Source organism: Sus scrofa, chromosome 12, assembly GCF_054392235.1.
Source record: "Sus scrofa isolate SSC_HxYL_T2T_F1_AM1 chromosome 12, Sscrofa_HxYL_maternal_Yorkshire_Landrace_v2.0, whole genome shotgun sequence".
NCBI classification, from domain to species: Eukaryota; Metazoa; Chordata; class Mammalia; order Artiodactyla; family Suidae; genus Sus; species Sus scrofa.
Window position 1 is genome coordinate 15,575,815 of NC_139394.1, and position 22,651 is coordinate 15,598,465.

The 22,651-nt window shown below is 40.4% G+C and overlaps 1 protein-coding gene across 30 annotated transcripts in view; it reads right to left on the minus strand.

Annotated features, from left to right (window-relative positions):
• Positions 1-22,651, minus strand: part of TANC2 (tetratricopeptide repeat, ankyrin repeat and coiled-coil containing 2) — a 365,101-nt gene that overhangs the window by 65,982 nt on the left and 276,468 nt on the right. For all 30 annotated transcript variants that reach the window (XM_021068131.2, XM_084984071.1, XM_021068130.2 and 27 more), the window contains 3 exons: positions 18,355-18,586; positions 6,576-6,742; positions 2,356-2,963 (listed from right to left, as the gene is read on the minus strand). In XM_021068131.2, coding sequence (XP_020923790.2) covers positions 2,356-2,963; positions 6,576-6,742; positions 18,355-18,586 — 1,007 coding nt within the window. The remainder of the gene's footprint in view (positions 1-2,355; positions 2,964-6,575; positions 6,743-18,354; positions 18,587-22,651) is intronic.

Sequence of the window (22,651 nt, forward strand, 5' to 3'; positions counted from 1 at the left end):
AGCAGAAGGCTGTTGCTGCCTATACAATCAGCTACAGGATTTAGTCAAGGTATACCTGACAGGCCTATTGCTGCAAAGAGAGAGGAGGACAAAGAACATTTCCTGAACACTTTCTTTGCACACGATACCAGTCTAGGATTATACTACATGACCTCTCCTAATTCTTAACAGCTCTAGGAATTATTATTCCTTTTAAGTAGATAAAAAAAAAAAACTGTCTCAGAACCATTATATAACTTTTTAAAGGTCACAGTTCCTAGAAAAGGTAGGATTTATATGCAGGTAATCTGACTCAAAGTTCACATTCTTCCTACTACAGCATGTTTCTTTAAAAAGTTTCCCTCTCAGTGAAAAGAGCACAAAATCTACTGCCTGGATGATTATCTTCTTCAGGATCTGGAACTAATTTTCTAATGGACTGGCATGAAGCAGGCTGAGCAGCATGCCCACTAGCACAGTTGTCTCTAATAAGGCCTGGTGAAGAGTATGCCTCGAGTAATAAAACCCCAGCACAGTCAGAGACAGTCAGTCTCTACGATTAGTCACCGCAGAAGGTATGCTCAAATCTGGCCTATCTTCTTTTGAAGCCAGAATAAGCATTGCACTTGCAAGCTACACTGTTAGCGTCTTCTTTGTTTCCAGGAAATCGGGAATATACCTGCTTTTGAAAACATCAATTTTATTAAAGGAATAATTCTTGTATTTACTTATTTATCTTTGGCCATGGCCATGGCATGTGGAAGTTTCATGGCTAGGGATCGAACTTGAGCCACAGCAATACCCAAAGCCATGGTATTGACAATGCCAGATCCTTAACCCACTGAGCCACCAGGGAACTCTAGGAATAATTCTTTAAAAAGGTAGTGTGCAGGAGCAGAAAGCACACCTCTAACTAGATGCTAGAGATCTAGGTTCTACCCAAGAGAATGGGGGGTGAGTTTCAAATCTAGTCTGGTTTGTTGAGCTGAGAATTCTTTTTTTCTTTTTTGGCTGTGTCTGTGGCATGCAGAAGCTCCCGTGCCAGGGATTGAACCCAGCCTAGAGCAGTAACCAGAATCACAGGAGAGAAAATGCTGGATCCATAGCCTATTGAACCACCAGGGAACTCCTGAGAAATTTTTATTTTATTTTATTTTGCTTTATTTTTTTCCACACCTGCGGCATGTGGAAGTTCCCAGGCTAGGGGTCCAATTGGAGCTACAGCTGCTGGCCTGTGCCACAGCCATAGCAATGCCAGATCCGAGCTGCATTTGTGACCTACACCACAGCTCATGGCACCGCTAGATCCTTAACCCACAAGGAGCGAGGCCAGGGATCAAACCCACAACCTCACGGTTCCTAGTTGGATTCGTTTCCGCTGCACCATGATGGGAACTCCTGAGAAATATTCTTAAGTCAGGGTCCAGCTCACCAGGAAAGAGTGTTGGAGTAAATCAGTGACATCTGCCATGGGTGCAGGACAGGGGAGCGGTGGGACAGGCACTTGTCATTCCTCTTTTCATCCCTTTTCCCTTCTCTCACCTGTTAATAACTTCATAACTTTTGGCAAGTGATTCCGCATTTTAAGGCCCTTTTTAAAGTAAAATGATACCTTATTTTTTTTATTGTCTTTTTAGGGCCGTAAGTTCCCAGGTTAGGGGTTGAATCAGAGCTGTAGCCACCGGCCTACACCACCACCACAGCCACTTGGGATCTGAGCTGGGTCTGTGACCAACACCACAGCTCATGGCAACGCTGGATCCTCAACCCACAGAGTGAGGCCATCCTCATGGATACTAGTCAGATTCGTTACCGCTGAGCCACGACGGGAACTCTGGGATAATGACACTTTAAAGGTAGAGTGGCTAGATCAGCTGACCGCTTTTTTAGCTAGAAGGCTGAAGATTCCATTTTTCAGTGTAAATCTTAGCATCAGCTGGGCTTTAGTGGGGTCAGTCACTGGTAACAAACTACGGCACGGCTTTTAAAAGGGCAATCGAAATTTTAAAACAATTCTGCTCTAAGTCAAAGAGATGAACAATATACCATTTCTTTCTGTACAACACTGAGGAAGTCTGTTGGATGGTTAAATTAGTAAAAGCCCGTGACCCTCGTGGAATCGGAGAAAATTATTCAGAAAAACCAAAGGAATGTAGGGAGCATTCTAAACATCTCTGCAGATTATGAGTCTTAACAGAAATATCGTGAGAAAATAAGTTAATTTCACGACAGCCTTGACTTAAGAAGAAACAGAGATGATGTTTCCTTTACGGGAAATGTTCAATGAAGAACACTTCTGAATGCTTTCCATACCCATGCTCCACGCAATGAATACAAAATCGGCTCACAAACGCTTATTCCAGATCTATGGCTTACCTGGGATCACAGAGAAATTTGGTTTTCTCTCCTTCTTCTCTCCAGATAAGCCATTCCCGAAAAGAAGGATGCACAAACATACGAGTCATGTCTCTGCGCTTGATTAGGAACATGGAGAGATTCTCCATTCTCTGCTGAAAATCCTCCCACTCTAGCGTGCCTTCAATGCTACCAGCATTGATGGCCTGGAAGATATGTTCATCAGTCAGGGGGTGGAGAGAGGCCACTGCCACATTCAGAAGAGGCATCACCCGGTCAAAGGAAGACTGGGTTGGGAACTTCATATTGCACTGGAGTAAATAAACCTCTGAGAGCGAAACAGGAACTACTTTGTAGCTAGAGCTCTTTAACACTAGATAGCCTTTCTCTATGAGGTCGAATGTGAGTTTCAGGTACAGATAGGACCCTTGACTGAGGGTCTTGAGATGAGAACTGAGTTTGCCAAATGTAGTATTGTCCATTTTGCCATTAAGGGAAATGTTATTCTGGATCTCTGAGCTGCTGTGTATCCGGTGCAGGATGTAAGCCTGCAGGTCCTGGTCTATGGCTTCATTCTCTTCTAGGCGGTCCAAAAATATCCTATGGAAAGGCAGCAGCTTGGTAATTTCCTAAAACAGATGGAGAGAGAGAGAGAAAGGCAGAAAGACCTTCAGTTTCCCCTAACTCTTTTATGACAAACTTCGAGGTCCACAAATTTATTCTGAACTTCTGAGTGGCCAAAGAATAGTGGAAAATACATTCGAGGATTTAGTGTCCACAGATTAAAACATTAGTTGCACAGGAAGGACACAACGTTTCCTAATATTGAGACTTAAAACAACTTGGCTAAGTCTTCATAAAGGGTATTTTAAGAGTGATTTAATGGTCAATATTCTAAATAACACCCCTAAAATAGAATACAGAGTGCCGTATAACGTTTGCTATAATCTTCTCAGTGTAAACCATGGTATGATGTCAAAGTACAATTCACTAAGAGAAATGTATAAGGACTCAAAGAATGTCATATAAAAATGTGACTTTCTAACCTTCCTAATACAATGACTTTATGTAATGTAGGCCTTTTGGACATGCCTTGGCCTAAAGGAACACTTCTAACAGTGGGAAGTTTGGTTCCCCGGTGATCTGCTTGGAAATTACACTGGGGGAAGGTGACAAGGTGACAGGGCTTTGTGGTGACGCTTCTGCTCTGAAATACAGCTCTTCCTTTCCTGTAATTATTCATTCCCTCTCCTGCATCAATTTCTTCTCTGCTGTATCACACAGACATGCGACTCCATAGTCCTCCCTCCAACTATCGTGTCCCTGTTCCCAGGTTTAGCAAAACTTAACGGGAAAGTTCGAGCTGTTCACTGTGTTGAATTCCTCTCTTCCCATCCTCTCCTCCATTTGTTGCAATCATGCTTTCAAACTCATCACTTCACTGCAATGGTTCTTGTCAACATGACCAGTTCTCTTCATCTTGCCAAATTCAGGGATCAACTTTCACTTCTCGTCCTCCCCGACCTCTCAGCAGTAGCTGACACAGGTGGTCACATCCTCTCAGTCACTTCCTGCAGCTTGCGCCCATAGGGTGTTCCCTTCATTGTCCTCTCACACACTGCCACTCCCATTCAGGCTTCTTCACTGGCTCCTCTCTCGTTCCTCAGTCCCCCCATCTCTATTCTTTCCTCTTATCTGGGCACTCTCACTGCCTAGAACAGGTGGGTCCCACAGTTCTAAGCATCATCTTTGTGCAGATGATACCCGATGGTGTGTTTCGTTCTTAGTCATTTCTCCTGAGCTCTCATCTTCTATCATATGCAACACGCACACTTGGATGTTTCATAGATAAACTTAATACGACCAAATCAGAACTACTAAATTCTTCCCCCACCACAAAACCTTCCCATCTCAATAAATGGTATTTCCACTCACCCTACCACCAAATCGTAGGAACTGTTTATGATCTTTTCCTACCTAAAGCAGCACCTACCCAGTTGCTTACCAAAACTTCACAATTCATTTCTGAATCTTCTCTCTTGCTCACACCTACATCCAGCCCATCAAGTCCTGTTGATTCGCCTTCAAAATCCATCCAAATATGACCACTTCACAGGGTCTCCACTGGAACCGCTCTAGTCTAAGCCACCATCACCTTTCACCTCTACTTCTGCTTCTGTTCTTGATCCCCTATATTCTATTATCTACACAAGCCAGCAGCCAAAGAAATCTTTTAAAAGGTAAATCAGAACTCATCACTTCACAAGGCTCCTTAGAGAGGCCTTTCCTACCTGCCCTATCTAAAATAACTCTTATTTCTGCCTCTTTTCCCTGTTATGTTTACCTTACAGCACTAACATGACCTACAATTTTAATATATGTTAATTTTTAGTTATTTATTATTTGGGTTCCTCACGAGCATATAAGCTTCGTGAGGGCAGGGGTATTGTCTGTCTTGTTCCTCATCATAACCTCAGCTCTTAGGAAGAGCCTTTTACCCTTGAAGGACTTAAAAAATGTGTGCAGAAATAATGAATGATCAATTACATGGGTTCGTTTTAAAGACCTATGAATTATTTCATTGTCAGGCTAAATAAAACTATTTTTAAAAAGGTACTGGTTGAGATGAATGAAGTATCTGAGAAGTTCCTGAAGGCCTTGAGCCATGAAGACACTGAAATTTGGACTTTGTGTGTATAGCACTTTTCCTGTTCTTTGGCACAGCTGAAAAATTAACATCAGTGGTCCACCAAGGCATACTTAAAACATCTTTTGAGACTGCACATGGCATTATGCAAAAATGTGGATGAAGAGGGCACCTCCTAAGTATAAATTTAATAAAACCAGTCAGAGATTGTGTTCCTGGAAGTTTCTTTTGTTCATTCTTCAACAATCAAGCTACTGACTAATAATGGCAGACGGCATCATTTTTAGTTGTAAAGATGCATTTACATTGATTCGTTCACATTCTTGAATTCAAATTACCCTGAGATTCTAATAACAAACATCTGCAAGTGAGTGGTCAAGATCAGACGTACAGTTTCTGATCAGAGAAGGCAGAGGGACCTAAATTGGTCTATAGGAATAATATGAAAGGTCTGGGAGAGGGAAAAGGAGGAAGGGAACTGAGACAATTTTTCGGTACATTAACAACTGTTATTAAGGGGCTGCATCCAAATAGTGGGATGAGTGTATAATATGTGAGGTTTCAATGTTCATCAAAAAGGCTATGGTTAGGGGAAAAAATGTTGAGAAATTCTGTTTCAAACCAAGGGTGCCTAGGTATAGCATGAAAGACACCAACTCCGCTCTAATGTGAATGGTGGAGCCATTTATCCTTAGCCCATAGTCCTTAGAGGCTCCGCTCCACATTCCCAGCCAGCTTCCAGGCCATACAAAGTCATCAGTGACTGAGCAGGGAAGATAATTAAAAAAAAAAAACTTATCTTCCAGTTGTAGTAAATTTAATCTAAAGCCTTAATATTGACAATATTTCTTAAAGAAAGGCACATACAGCAAAAAGTCCATCTTCAGGCTATAGAAAAGCTGTTCAAGTAGAAACAGAGGCAAGAGCTAGAAAATCTGATTCTAGACTGTACACTGAATTGGATTTTGCCTGGCAGTAAATGATAACAAATATAAAACAAAACTCACACAGTAAATTAGACTGTTAGAGGTTCTGTTTGTTTTGCTATCCTCAGGACAAATCTAGAAAAACAGACTTCTTTCTTTTTTTTTGCTTTTTAGGGCAAAGCAAATTTCTCAGGGCATATGGAAATTCTCAGGCTAGGGGTCAAACCAGAGCTGTAGCTGCTGGCCTACACCACAGCCACAGCAACGCGGGATCCCAGCTGTGTCTGGGACCTACACCACAGCTCACAGCAATGCCAGATCCCCGACCCACTGAGCAAGGCCAGGGATGGAACCTGCACCCTCAAAGACACTAGTCAGATTTGTTTCCACTGCGTCCCTGAACTTTCTTTCATGCTATTTTGAGGGACACTTTATCAAGCTTACCCAGAGCAGTGGGAATGGGAATTTGAGCTAAGAGAGTCATACAGAGAAAATGCTCTCTCTAGACTGTCAAAATATGCTCTTTGGTTATCATTCTTGCTAGTGCTCTAGGACATGGTATAAATTTAGAAAAACTCACCACTAAAGGTACAAGGACATGGAACTTTTTCAGTTTAAGCACTTTCCAAGGGAAATACTTTATGATCTGAAAGCAAACAAATACATACCTGTAAACTGGTCCTAACTGTTACAATTAGTTTGAGCCAGGAAGGAAATTTTCCAATCATTTTACTCAGAAATGATACAATTGTATCCCCATAATCTGGTTTATGAAATTCTGCTTCATTTAATCCATCAATCAAGATGATGAAATCTTCATCTGGGATTTTTCTCTCTAAGACAGAAAGAAACAAATTACTTAATAATTACCAAGTGGATAAATAAGTTCTTTTTGGATCTTTGATCATGTATTTATTTGGAAAAAAAATCAGAAAAGGTTTCATGTGTTTAGTGAATGCTCAGGGTATGTAATTTATTATAAAGACATGGAATAATTCATTTAGTGAATTCATTTTGTTTTTTACCAGGTGTAAAAGCATTTGTCACATAAATAATATATAAGGCATATGTATTATCATCATTAACATTTCCCCCATGTTATTGGTTGTGACACAGTTTGCGCGCTGCATTTATGAGAATCTGTACATGTAAATTTGTTTTTCTCTCCTGGTTGAAAGGCTGGAAAGAATGCCTCCCCCCGCCCCCCCCCCCGCTCCTGATAGCATGAAAGAGAACAAGTTCACATGTTCCTTTGGGAATTAAAAAAGAAGGTTTAATTTGAAGTGCACAGCAGTATATATAGGACTACATGTAAGTGTGTAGTGGGAAGGAAGGGCTGGAGGAACAGAGAAAAGGAATCCCAGCAAACGGACAGATCTAAACTAGGCAGGCTGGATTCTGAGATCTTACAGAACTTGCAGCTTCCTGAACTTTACCTAAAACAGCTTAAATGAGACTAGACCCTCGTCTGATTTGCCCAGAGGAGAAGGGGTCATGTAGGAAAGACAAATTATCTGTCATTTTTGTTTCTTGTTCCCTCATGGATTTTATGCTACAGGATTGACAAAATCAGTTTCTCTGGGCTATAGAAGACGATTTGGTAAGATTTCAGGCTTCCAATCTCATTAAATGTTTTTTGATTCCCAAACTGTATTGAACAATTAGAGATTAAAAAAATCCCCAGGTTGAATGAACATTTTTGCATAAATGAATTAAAAATAACAAGTGAAAGTTCCTAGTTAGGAGGACCTTACAGGTTCTGAAGAGAGCAGGAGGAAGAGGGAAAGAAATTACTGGATGCCTGAAGAAGGAAGTGTTATATCTGAGGAGGAAAAAGAAGGTGAAGCTGGGGACAGAAGGAAAAAGTCGTGGACTTTGGTACCACACTGGCTCTTTTAGCCTTTAAAAGAGTCAAGACCAATCGAAACCCTACATATTTTTGTTTCACATTTCAAAATATGAAGATTTCTTACATGATTAATAAAACTTTCTATTGTCCCCTAAAATACAAGCTTTACATAAAGGAATTTAATGTTAATAGCCAAAGCACCATAAGTCAGTTCTCCACTTATAAAGAATTTTAACTATGACTTTCATCCGGTGACTTTTTAGGAAGGGAAATAAGCTATGAACAATGGTTATTAATGAAATGGCATTCTAGATGATGTTGGGCTAAGAAGACCATCACTCCTTTAGGGAGTCCAAAAGATTAAGGGAGAGAGGAGTTGCTTAGAACTGACTGGGATTTGTCCAAACAAATGGGGGCTCTTATGTTGTGGAATTTGAGGACCTTGGCTCCCTTTAGCATAATTGTGTCTTTAATTTCCATCGTGGAATGTTCTAACTGCATTCTGCCTGGCAGATATAAAAGAGGTATCCTTTGTTACTGAGTAGCATCACCAACCGGACCCAGGGGTGTGCTGCCAGGGGTCCTGTACTGACTGGTTCAGGAGAGCTTACTGTAAGATTCTTCAAGAGTTGGTTATTAAGCAGTTGGTGGCTTCGCATTGGCCAAAGTGGGGCTATTTATTTACACAATGGAAACCGGCAAAGGTTACAAGCTCCCCTCCCCTCAGCTGGCTGTTAAAATTTACCAGCACATCATTGTCTCCACTACTTCAATTACATCTCTTTTAACTTCACCAGCCTCCTTCATAAGAAAGCCATGATTGTCAAGTGGAGAAAAAGGCTGATGATAATGCATGCATCTGTCGAGATTTTCTTTGGGAAAAACATTTCAGGAGTTCCCGTGGTGGCGCAGTGGTTAACGAATCCGACTAAGAACCATAAGGTTGCCGGTTCGATCCCTGGCCTTGCTCATCGGGTTGACGATCCGGCGTTGCCGTGAGCTGTGGTGTAGGTCGCAGACGAGGCTTGGATCCCGCGTTGCAGTGGCTCTGGCGTAGGCTGGTGGCTACAGTTCCGATTTGACCCCCAGCCTGGGAACCTCCATATGCCTCGGGAGCAGCCCAAGAAATGGCAAAACAAAACAAAACAAAACAAACATTTCAAACACATTCTCCAGAATCAAAGTCAAGATTAAGAACATGCTCTAAATTATGATCTGAACATTTTAATGAATGAATTCAATCGCTAATAAAAACAAATTTTCACTTCCATAAATTCCCAGATTACATTATTTATCCCATGCATAGATATCATTTCTTTAAAATAAATAAATATGTGACCCACTTAAAACCTAGAAAGCTTCCTTTTCTTTTGCTAGATGATGAAGTTTCTCAATTATAATTTAAGGAGTAAGACCTTCATGATTTTTAGACATTGCCTTCCAAATGCAACCAGATTTATAAGAATGCTGGCTCATTTTTTTTCTTTTCTTTTTTTTTTTTTTGCTATTTCTTGGGCTGCTCCCGCGGCATATGGAGGTTCCCAGGCTAGGGGTCGAATCGGAGCTGTAGCCACCGGCCTATGCCAGAGCCACAGCAACGCTGGATCCGAGCTGCGTCTGCAACCCACACCACAGCTCATGGCAACGCTGGATCATTAACCCCCTAAGCAAGGGCAGGGATCGAACCCGCAACCTCATGGTTCCTAGTCGGATTCGTTAACCACTGTGCCACGATGAGAACTCCCATTTTTGAACTTCTGCAGGTTATCTCAACATACATTCTAACTCAGTAGCTTTTAAAAGATTTACAGACAAATGAAATTAAAAAAAAATAACACTGGGGACTAACAAATGATTTTTACTTCATAATTTGCAATGTATTTACAGTACAAATACCATCCACTACCACCACTATTTCATAGGATAAAAAGTATTTTAACACTGAAAAAAGAAGGACATGAGCTATCTAATCTTTATACATATGTCTTTGCAAAACTACTTCTATTATTTACATCCACACAAATTCTAGGCTGTTTCTCTTTTCTTATGTCATCATGGACGAATGCAAACTTTAAGTGGACTGGTGCTTAGGAGCCACTGTTCTGGCTGACAAGTCCTTGGAAAGGATTCCTAAGCCTTTTAACCCTTGTTTTGAATCCCTTGTAAATATACACTCGCCAGGGATCCTCCACTGCCCTCACTTCCATGTATGCGTAATAAATACTTGAACTGTCTTCCTTAGTAGTCCCACTCTAAGACTTAGCCTAGATACCTGAGAAAAATAAGAACTACAGAGACTGCAAGAGAAGAGGTGACTTTAGTATTAAAGTCACAAGTGAGTCCTCTACTACTGGTGTACTGGACAGGAATTATCCAAAGTGAAAAGAGGGCTCATATCCGAAGACAATTTTCATTCAAAAAAGCTGCACATTCCATGTGAGTTATCTTCCTTTTAGTTGTGATAACAAACTAGTATTACTTTTCATTTCATATTGCTGGCTGAAGCAAAAGCTCACCAAGAAACTTTAAAATTTTCCCATTTGTTTTATGTGGATGTATGCTTGTGTGTGTTCTAGTCACCACACTTGTAGAACTTTAAAGTACTGTGAAAAATGTTGACTTCCTTTTTTTTTGTCTTTTTGCCTTTTTTTTTTTTTTAAATTCTGGGGCCGCTCCCTCAGCATATGGAGGTTCCCAGGCTAGGGGTCGAATTGGAGCTGTAGCCACTGGCCTACGCCAGAGCCACAGCAACACGGGATCCGGGCTGCGTCTGCAACCTACACCACAGATCACGGCAACACTGGATCCCCAACCCACTGAGCAAGGCCAGGGACCGAACCCGCAACCTCATGGTTCCTGGTGGGATTCATTAACCACTGCGCCACGACGGGAACTCCCGGACTTCCATTTTTTTAAGGAAGAATGTATAAACTGAAATCTAGCTTCTGAATCTAAATTCAAAGTGTTTTCCATGGAACTTTTCTGGAGAGAAAACTCCAGCTACTTCTAAAAAATTTTTAAAAAAATAGCATAATAAAATTTGTAAACAACTTTTTTTTTTTTTAAGGGTTGCATCTGTGGCATACGGAGGTTCCCAGGATATTGGAGCTACAGCTGCCAGCCTACACCACAGCTCACGGCAATGCTGGATCCTTAACCCACTGAGCAGGGCCAGGGATTGAACCCTCATCGTCATGGATACTCAGTACCACTGAGCCAACTAGCACATCTTAACCGTACACTTCGGTGAGTTTTGACAAATTTATGTTTATGTAAGTAATACCCTGATCAACATACAGAACATCTTTGCCACTCCAGAGAGTTCCTTTAGGTTTCTTCCCAGTCGTCAACAGGGAACCACTGTTCTCACTCACATCACCATAGACCACACCTGCTTATGCTTAACATAATGTTTTAGGGATTCATCCACGTTGTTGAGTGGATTTGTAGTTGTACCTTTTTATCACTAGGAAGAACACTAAGAATTTATTTAATATCCACTGACGGAACATACTACAACTTGTTTATATAATCTTTTGTTGACGAACATTCGATTTGTTTCCAGTTTCTAAATTACTATGAATGAAGGTGATACAAACATTCTTTTATGAATCTTTTTGTAGACATATGTTTTCATTTCTTTTGGGTAAATACATAGGAATGGAACTGTGTGGACATAAGGCGGATTTACATTTAACTTTATAAGGAACGGGGAGTTTCTGTCTTGGCTCAGTGGAAATGATACTGACCAGCATCCATGAGGACACGGATTCGATCCCCGGCCTCGCTGAGTGGGTTCAGGATCCAATGTTGCCATGAGCTGTGGTGTAGGTCTCAGATCTGATGTTGTTGTGGCTCTGGCATAGGCCAGCGGCTACAGCTCCGATTCAACCCCTAGCCTGGGAACCTCCATATGCTGCGGGTTCAGCCCTAAAAAGACCAAAAACAACAACAACAAAAACAAAACAAAACAAAACAAAAACCTAAAAAAAAACTTTATAAGGAACTGCCAAATAGCTTTCCAAAGTAGGTGTACCATTTTATCTTTTTTTTTTTTTTTAGCTATTTCTTGGGCCGCTTCCGCGGCATATGGAGGTTCCCAGGCTAGGGGTCGAATTGGAGCTGTAGCCACTGGCCTACGCCAGAGCCACAGCAACGTGGGATCCAAGCCGCGTCTGCAACCTACACCACAGCTCACGGGAACGCCGGATCGTTAACCCACTGAGCAAGGGCAGTGGGTTCTTAGTTGGATTCGTTAACCACTGCGCCACGACGGGAACTCCGGTGTACCATTTTAAATTCTAGTGTGTAAAGGTTCTAGTTGCTTTTGATGTTTAACTTTTAAAATTTTAAACGGTGTGGTCAGAGTAAAGTGGTATCTCACTGTGATTTTAATTTGCATTTCATTGATGACAAATGGTGATAAATACTTTTATGTGCTGGTAGGCTATTTTTATATCTTCTTTTGTGAAGTATCTAAATCTTCTGTCCATTTAAGAACTGGATTATTTATCTTTTCATCAATGATTTATAGAAATTCTTTAGATACAAGTGGATACAAATGCTTCGTCGCACACGAGAGTCAATTATTTTCTCTCCTTTTGTGATCTGCTTTTCTTTTTTCTTAGCTGTATTTTATGTTGAGGCAACATTTAAAATATTGATGAAGTCCAATTTATTATTTTTTTCTTACATGATTAATGATTTTTAGGTCCAAAGAAATCTTTACCTAACCCAAGGTTTTGAATTATATTCTCCTATGGTTTTTCTATTAGTATTTACTTATTTATTCATTCAACAAAATTAAAAAACAATTTTTTTCCTTTCTATGGCTGCACCTGAGGCATAAAGAAGTTCCCGGGCTGGGAGCTGAATCAGAATGGCCTATGCCACAGCCACAGCAACACTGGATCCGAGCCGAATCTGCAACTTACACCATAGCTTCTGGCAATGCTGGATCCTTAGCCCACCGAGTGAGGCCAGGGATCGAACCCGCATCCTCATGGATACTATGTTGGGTTCTTAACCTGCTGAGCCACAAGTGGGAACTCCCAGACTTAGCTTTTATATTTTGGACCATAATCTACTTCAAACTAATTTTTGTGTATTGTGTGAGGTAAGGATTGAGATTCATTTTTTCCCATACATACATACAACTGCTGAAGTATCATTTGATGAAAAAAATTCTTTTTTCCAATTATCTTGGCACCTTTGAAGAAGGTCAACTGACTCCATGTGTGTGGGTTTATTTTTAGATTCTCTATTCTGTTCCATTGATCTCTGTCTATCTTTCTTTGTGGGAATACCAACCTGTCAGTGGAATGCTAAAGCCAGCTCAATTTGGATCATGAGAGCTAACTGCTAAGTATTTTATGGTCAAAACAAGCCCCAACTCCTGGGCTGATTGATAAACATTTACTAACACATTATTGCCTGTCGTGATTTTTATAGCTTTTTTTTTTTTTTTTTTTTGTCTTTTTGCTATTTCTTTGGCTCTTTCCCGCGGCATATGGAGGTTCCAAGGCTAGAGGTCTAATTGGAGCTGTAGCCACCGGCCTACGCCAGAGCCAAAAGCAACGCAAGATCTGAGCCGCGTCTGCAACCTACACCACAGCTCACGGCAACACCGGATCGTTAACCCACTGAGCAGGGGTAGGGACCGAACCCGCAACCTCATGGTTCCTAGTCGAATTTGTTAACCACTGCGCCACGACGGGAACTCCTTTATAGCTTTCTATTAAATCTTGAAACAGTAGTTGGTCTTCCAGTGCTGTTGGTCTTCCATTTTTTTTTTTTTCTTGTTTTAAGAGTGTTTTGGCTATTCATCGACCTTTGAGTTTCTACAAGTTGTCCAAAAAAAAAAAAAAAAAAAATCCTGTTGGGATTTTTATTGGGATTACACTGCATCAATGGGGAAAAACTTCAATTTACAAACATGGCGTATCTCTTCCATTAACTAAGTTTTTCTTTAATTTCACTCTGCAATGTTTTGTACCTCTCACTGTGGAAGTCTTACACATCTTTGGTTAAACATATTCTTAAGCATTTTGATTCTCCAGGAAACGGTATTTGCTCCAGTTTTCTATTGCTGCATCAAATGGTTGGAGTTAAGTAAATGGTTAGGAAACAGAATCATCTGCAACAAAAACTCACGTGTTTGGTGTCAAGGCCAGAATGACTTGATGGTTAGAAGAATCAACCAAAACATTTATATATGGCCATTCCTCATTGCTTGTACTTCTTCACAGCATGGTAAACACAAATTTCGTCAGCCTTTTGACATGACAAGGTATACTTAAAAAAGCAAGTGTTTCAATGAATAAGATGGAAGCAATGTGGCCATTTATGACCTAGCCTCAGATGTCACATAGCATCATTTTGTAACATTTTATTGGCTGGAGCAGTCACAGCCTACTGAGATTCAAGAGGAAGAGACACAGACCCCCAACTCTGGATGGGAAAAATGTCAAATAATTTGCAGCCATGTTTTAAAACTGCCACACTACATTTTAAATTTCAGTTTTGAGTTGTTTGCTCCTAGTATATAAATAAAATATAGCATATTGACCATACAGACTATAGCTTTGCATTTATTAATTCCAGCAGGTTTTTTTTTTCTTTTGTAGATTCCTGAGTGTTCTAGGTAAATAATCACATCTGCAAATAAAGACAGCTTTATTTCTTACTTTCCAATCTTTGTACTATTTGCTTGTTTTCCTACTGTGCTAGCTTGAATCACTGTGGAATGTGGAATGTAAGCTGCCTTGCTCCTGATATTAGGGGAAGTGTATTAATAACTCATTGTTAACTGGATGTGTTTTGGAGTGGTCCTTTATTAGACTAAGTTTCCTTCTATTCCTAGTTTGCAGCAAGTTTTTATTGTCAATTGTAATACTTTGTTAATATTTTCTGCATTTATTGAGATTATAGGTATATATTTACATAAAGACGTATAGGTTTTTCTTATTTATTCTGTTGATATTATGAATTTCACTGATTAAGTTTCAAATGTTAAACTAACATTGCATTCCTGATCAAGTAGAATTAATTTTTTCAGGATTTGCTATTATGGTCATGAAGAATACTTGTCTGTAATTTCCTTTTTTTATAAGATCCTTTTATTTTGGCTTTAGTAATATGCTTGTCTAATACAAAAAATTGAGAAACATTTTCTTCTCCTTTATTTTCTGAAAACATGTGCGTAAGATTCATATTATTTCTTCCTTAAATGTTGGATACAATTCATTAGTGAAACCATCTGAGCCTAGAGTTTTCATTGTGGAGGTATTTTTCTTTTCCTTTTAACTTACAAATTAGATTCAGATGTTCTCTTTCCTCTTAAGACTTTTGGTAGGTTGTGTTTTTAAAGAATTTGTCCAATTTAAGTTGTTAAATTTATTGTTATAAAGTTTTCCATAATAATCTCTTATTTTTCTTTTAATGTCTGTAGGAACTGTAGTGCTATCTCCTCTTTCATGCTTGATGTTGATTTGTGTTTTTCTCTCCTTTTCTTGATCAATCTTGCTAGGGATTTATGCATTTTAACTTTTTTTAATTTCACTGATGGCTGCTCTTGCTTTTTATTATTTTCTTCTTTCTGTTTATTCTGGGTTTATTTTCCTCATTTTTTCTGGTTTATTAAGTTAGAAACTCAACCGCTGATTTTATGTTATTCAGTTTGAAGTATTTTATAATATCCTTTGTGATTTCTTCTTTGTCTCATGAGTTACTTAGAAGTGTGTCACTAAATTCCTAAATACTTGGGGATATTGTGAGATATTCCATTATCTCAGAGAACATTTTCTGTAAGATTTTAATTTTTTGGAAATTTCAGATACATTTTATAGCCCAAAGTATGGTCCACATGCACTTGAAAACAATGTACGTTGTACAGTTACTGGGTAGTATTTTTTTCTTTTTTTTTCCTGTGAGTAATCAAGGGCAATATTTTTAAAATGTCAATTGGCACTGTAAATCACTGCACTTAAATTAAAAAAATCATAAGTGTTAACTGGATCAAGTTGGTTGACAGTGTTATTCAAGTCTTCTACATGCTATTTTTTGTCTACTTGTTCTAATTGTTCTAACAATCACTGAGAAAGAGGTGTTAAAATCTCCAGCACGAGTATTTGCCTATTTAGCTCTTTAGTTCTATTAGTTTTTTTTTTTTCCCTTTTTATAGGGCTGCTTCCACGGCACATGGAAGTTCCCAGGCTAAGGGTTGAATCACAGCTACAGCTGCTGGCCTATGCTATAGCCACAGCAACGCTGGATCTGAGCTGCGACCAACACCACAGCTCAGAGCAATGCTGGATCCTTAACCCACTGTGCGAGGGCAGGGATCAAATCCACTTCTTCATGGATACTAGCTGGATTTGTTTCTGTGCCACAATGGGAACTGTTCTGTTCTAAACGTTTCTAACTTTAATAGCATACGATTTAGTCAAAGGGATAAGTACAGAAATAACTAATTCTTATAAGGCACAAAGTATAATATCTGACACATAATAAATGTTCAACAAATATTAGTAACAAAAATTTAAATTCTTATTATATATATAGTAATGTATGAAGTGCCATAAGTGAGATCTATTTTAAAAAACCCTCATGTCAATTTGGAAGGATACTGGAAATTACTGGAGGGGGCAGGTGGATCAGGAGGTATTTCATGAATGAGGTGGCATTTAAGCTGGTCCTTGAAAGATGGGTAGCATTCTGACAGGCAGAGATGTGAGAAGAAGGCATTATCAGGAAAAGGAAACAATGAGCAAATGTATGCAGGCAGGAAAATGTACGGGTGTATTTAAGGACCAGTGGAAACACAGGCTTCATAAGGATAGAAGTGGATAATAAGGCTGGAAAGTAGGTTGGATCCAAGCCATTAAGTAACCTTAAATGACAGACTAAGGAGCTGAAAGTTAATTCAGTGAGATAACAGGGAGTCATGAGAGGTTTCTGAACAGGAACATTTAGGGATACGAGCAATGCTTTATGCAGCTTTATCTGGAGGCAGCACACAAAGTCTGGAGAGATGGGCAGCGACCACTCACCAGGTGTGCCAGACTGGGTTAAAGGTGCGTCTAATATGAATCCCTTCAGCCCTCAGGGAATCGAGGGCTTGGTATAGCTGTGGCCACAGGGCCAGTCATGTTCAGCCATGAGGAGTCAAGGTTTTTTAATTCCAGTGTGCTATACAAATTTTAATAATTTTCCAAGTGTGTTATGATGTGAAAGAAGCACCAGACCAGAAAACCAGTGAAGACCAGGAAGGTAGCAACACAGATATGGTGTCACAGGCAGCTGAGCAGCCTTTTGGGTGACAATGGTAGGAATGATTCTGATATTAAGGGATGCAAGAAACATTAAGAAGGTGGAATTAACAGGACTTAAAGACTGACTGAATGGACAGAAAATATGCTTAGAATACTTGTGGAGAAATTCCAGTGTTTAAAAAAGTCTAGGGTATGGTAAACCTAACAGGTACTAGAGGTACAGACAAAGATCAAAAGAGTTGAGAAGAAAAATCTGATGGCCAAATAATCAGCATGGAATTGGACACAACTGAAGTCAGGGGTAGGGGAGTGTAAATTATAATGACTTTTTCTCATGAGTACCTCTGAAACTCTCTAGAAGAGTATAGAAGACTCTCAGCAATCAATAGGATGGCTGAGGAATCTCATGCTCAGATCCTTTCCTTCAGCTTCCAGCACTGACAAAACATGGTGAGGGGTACGGGGCAGAGGGATGGGTGAAGGAGGCTGACTGAGGCCACGGTCGACACGAGTGTTGCAGAGTTGAAAGGGAGGAAAGACATGAGCATGAGTGGGAGATGGATTCCATTTCATTTTCTCCCACTTCTTAAAAATATCTTAGTATCTTTCAGTGGACAGTTAAGTAATATTGAGTATAAACGCAGAGTTAAGCAACCCTGCACGGCATTTCATTTTACCTGACTGGGAAGTGGGGGGAAAAAAAAGCAAATGTAAAGACTGAGGCGCTTTCTAACCATAGAAACTTCATGACAATGAGTTAGAGTCCACAGAAAGGGCTGGAAGCTCTACTATCTTTTGTTTAAGAAAAATGCATTATATTTGGAAAGGCGAATGAGAATTTTTACAAAGAAAGGAGGAAGTAGCAATTCCTGGGGAAATTTTAATTTTTTCAAGTAACACCTTTTATTTGTTAACTGTATCCTACAGGACATCACCTATGGAGAATTTGGTGCTAGCAATCTGATAAAAAGAATAATTCCTGGGGTTCCTAGTGTGGCTCAGCAGTAACAAATCCGACTAGTATCCATGAGGACATGGGTTTGATCCCTGACCTCACTCAGTGGGTTAAGGATCTGGTGTTGGCTGTTAGCTGTGGTGTAGGTCACAGACATGGCTTGGATCCGGTGTTGCTGTGGCTGTGGTGTAGGCTGGCAGCTGTAGCTCCGACTGGACCTCTAGCTTGGGAACTTCCACATGCTGTATGTGCAGCCCTAAGAAGAGCAAAAAAAAAAAAAAAAAAAAAAAAAAAAAATCCCTACAGCGTGCCCCAGGTGAACTTGGACTCCCAAACCACTACCTTCTACCTTCTTTGCACCTCATCTATACCTTTGTGAAGATTCTCCAGGGGCTCTAGGACTCCCCTCCGGAAGGAGGCCATGGGGTCTTGAACACAGGACCGAAGGCTCAACATGCTCTGTAGGTGGGGCTCCCGGAGGAGCTGCTCCCGATACGCCGCCAGCTGAGGTGAGCGGCAGAGCAGTGCAGCAACATTGTGGACGAATTCTGGCACCAGGCAGGTGTAGGCATTATCCGCTTGGCAATAGTGATAGGCCACCACCTACAAAAGAAAGATAAGAATGCAGGCAGGTTTATCAGGAACAAGAGCAACGGTCATGGTTATTGTACTGTCATCAACACTGTTGTCTGTCTCCCATCTCTCAACTTTTTCAGGTAAAAATAAAAGCTCCTAGCTTAAAAACTGTCTGGTTTATCTAAGATCAGAAGTTTGACACAGTATTTCTCTTGTATACATATGATAATAATAATTCATAATTAAAATTTATAAGTACAAATTGAGTCTTCCCTCTGGAGTGTAAGAAATAGGAAGCAGGCCTAAGAATAAAGATTTACATTAACCTCTCTAATACTTATTCAGCATAGAGTTGTGCAGGAAAGAGTCTGATCTTACGACAAAGCATTAGGAATAAAATAATCACAGAAGTACATAGGTTAGACTCAACAAACATATGCTTATGAGCCATCATTTAAAAAAATATAATTGTGATAAACAGCCTTATAAAAAATAAAATAATTCAGGAGTTCCCATTGTGGCTCAGTGGGTTAAGAGCCTGACTAATACCCATGAGGATGTGGGTTGGATGCCTGGCATCTGCTCGGTGGGTTAAGGATCCAGCGTTGCCAATAAGCTGTGGCGTTAAGTCACAGATGTGGCTAGGATCTGGTGTTGCTGTGGCAGAGGCATCTCTGACTCCACTCCTAGGCTAGGAATCTTCATATGCTGCAGGTGTGGCCATAAAGGGACCCCCCCCTCCCTGTATCAGATTTAAGAATTATCACTAAATACTTTCTGAGCACCCAGAGATAGAGTCAGAATTAGATAACAGGAAGAAGGAAAGGAGTGAGAGTTTGGTAGATGGAGGTGTTAAAGTCAAAGAATGGAGACAATGTATGAGTCTTTATATCATCTGGGGTCTGGGCTGGAAGTCTAAGCTCTGGTTTTTTGTTTGAACTTGCACAGGGCTCACTCCATCCCTTCTGGATGTTCCCTTTTCCTCAAGGCCAGTGCAGAGGGCGAGTTTAATCTAGACCACTCTGTTGACTCAGTACCACCAACAAAAGTGTTGGGATTGCGTAGCTAACAGGGAACTGCAGGGGAGGTTCAGCTTGAATGTATGGAAGGCACTGGACATGGTGCTCAGAACAGAGTAAGCGCACAGTCTGCTAGCAGATGCCCCCATCACCATCATCGTTGCCTTCCTTCTCCTCTTCCTCCCCATTATCCGTCCTCAGCAAGGTTCTATACACTCTCTCCTTTCCGGCTCCTGGCTTTGTGCCTCCAGGCATGGGAAATTTGCCCTGGGACCATTCACAGATACACCACTGGGACCTCAGCTCTCTAATCCTCTCTCAGAGAACAGAGACATCCTCTAAAGTGCTCTGCTTTGAAAACACTCCTCCTCTGTGGTAGGGTCATCCTAGTTCCTGAAATGCTGCAGATGTCACTTTTTAAAAAAACACCCGAAATCCTTCTCATTAAGCATTACAAAACTGAACAATATAGGAAATATTACTAGGAAAGCTGAAGAGAGGAAGGGCTTGTGAGTGAAGCAATGATGTCTGCGCACAATGCAGCACTGGAAATGCGTTGTTATTTAGACATCTCCACTCTTTCCTGCAGACAGATTGATCACTGCTTTATTACCTATCTTAAACAGAACGTAAGGAGCCCAAAGAGAAAACCTGGCAGCAATTGATCTGTCCTCTCAATGAACAGTGAATGTCAGTGGTTATGTCCACACGGACACAAATCTCCACTTTATAAAAAGCAAACAGCAAACCTCTGAATCAATATGAACCTTCATCATATTTTACCTCAATTGATTTCACATGCCGAGGCAAAGCAGTGCAGGGCAAATCAGCTATAACTTACCCTTTACCCAAAGTAATGGGATACAAGTTTGAAGATAAAAAGATTCTGAAATTTAGGAAGAGGGTTCCTTTTACTTATTTCATTAAAAATCATCTGTGCTCTTGGCTAAATGAGGTTTTATCAAACAAATATCATTGCTAAAGCTGCCCCTTCTGCGGCTGCCTTTCTCTCTCTCCCTCCCCGCCTGCCCTCCACCCACTGCCAGCTTCCCCACCACGTGAAAGTTCCTGGGCCAGGGATGGAACTCATGCCACAGCAGCAACTCAAGCTGTTGCAGTGACAACATCAGATGCTTAACCTGCTGGGCCACAAGAGAATGCCCTGCCTTACTTTCAATTTTAAATATTTTTTAGGCCATTGCAAATACAAAAAAAAAAAAAAAAAAAAATCTTGATTCCTCTGCAGAATTCAGGCAGAAAGACCATTCAGCATCTTCGTGAAATCTGTACTTGGGCTCAAAATAGGCCATTTACTACACATTTCCAAGTAGTTACATAGTATGTAAATGCACATACAATCTGTCAAAAACACGTGCTACTTCCCCAAATTGTCTGCTGACATTATCTACAACTTTTCCTGCATGTAAAAACAGGAAACAAGCCTGGGCGTGTAGATTTTTCCTTCAGTCTCTCACTGTACCTGTGTTTAGTGATGGGTATTAGATCCCTACAGGTCTGAGGAAGTCATGACGGCCACCGATGCTCAGTCACTATTATTCCAAGTTCTTGGAAATGATTCAGTATTAGTCCACCCCCAATAAATCAGCAGGTAAAAAACCTTTCTCCCTGGTGAATTCTTGTCTCTTATAATGACTTGTGGAAATTTCCTTTTCAGCTATGCCTTTCTTAGGTTATTAATTTTTCTCCATCTCAAGTTTTCTGTATGTTAAATCCCTAAACTTTCGATTAAAACAATTCTATCCAAAATACATCTGATATGACCAGAACTGTAGTAATTCTTTGAAGAAGACAATGAGTAACTTTTAGATTACCCCTGTGAGGAAAGGAAAAAAAGGGGGGGGGAACAGGTTTGCACACTATATAGATCACCTCTTCCAAAAAAAAAAAAGAAAAGATTGGAAGTCAGTATAGCCTTGCATATAAAAAGGTTTTGATTTCATGCTATACACAAGAAATGATAAAACTAAGCATAACAATCTTCACCAAAGGCCCAATCAAATGATTGAGTGGCAGCAAAACTGTCAGGCCTTCGCTCTCCAAAAGCTCATTCCTACGGCAAATAATCTCATATAGGGAAACGGCAGCTTTGAGTATTTGAAATTCACTTGGACCTAAACATTTCATTTACATAACGACTGGCATTTGCATCACTCAAATTCTCATGTTCCCCCTGATCTTCTTTCAGGTCTGCCCTCGCATTCTTTTTTTCTTTTTTGTCTATTTGTCTTTTCTAGGGCTGCACCTGCGGCATAGGGAGGTTCCCAGGCTACGGTCCAATCGGAGCTGTAGCTGCCGGCCTACACCACAGCCATAGCAATGTGGACCCCAGCCACGTCTTCGGCCTACACCACAGCTCACGGCAACGCCGGATCCTTAACCCACTGAGCGAGGCCAGGGATTGAACCTATAACCTCATGGTTCCCAGTTGGATTCATTAACCACGGAGCCACTTTGGGAACTCCTGCCCTCACATTCTATTCCACGTCTCCTCATCACCTGATTGATTTCCACTCCACACATCCCTTGCAACACCTCAGGTAGTCTGGCTTTCCCAGGGACCTAGTGGCTACTCTCCCCCCCTGTTCTCTTGCCCCTCAACTCTGCCTCTAATCCTCATTGTGGGATGGAAGTTAAGAGTAGCTCCGGTACTACTCTGAGGTTTGGCTTCAGTAACTTTCCATCTTGGAGCTCTTTTTTTTTTTTTTTTGGCAGTAGGGTTTTTATTTATTTTTAAAATTTTTGATTTTGAACTAATGTTAAAAAGATGTGAGTTTCCATATATCACTCACCCAGTTTTCCTAACATCTTACATAATCACAGCATAATTATCAAAACCAGGAAATAACACTGACATAACACTATTAACTAGAGGCATTATTCAAATTTTGTTATTTTTCACTAGCAACCTTTTTCTGTTCCAGCAGTCTATCCAGGACCCTGAGTTATATTTAGTCGTTATTTCTTAGACTCCTGGAGTCTGTAAGAGCTCCCGAGTCTTTATCATTCATGACCTTGACACTTTGGAAGAGTACCGATCCGTTATTTTGTTGAA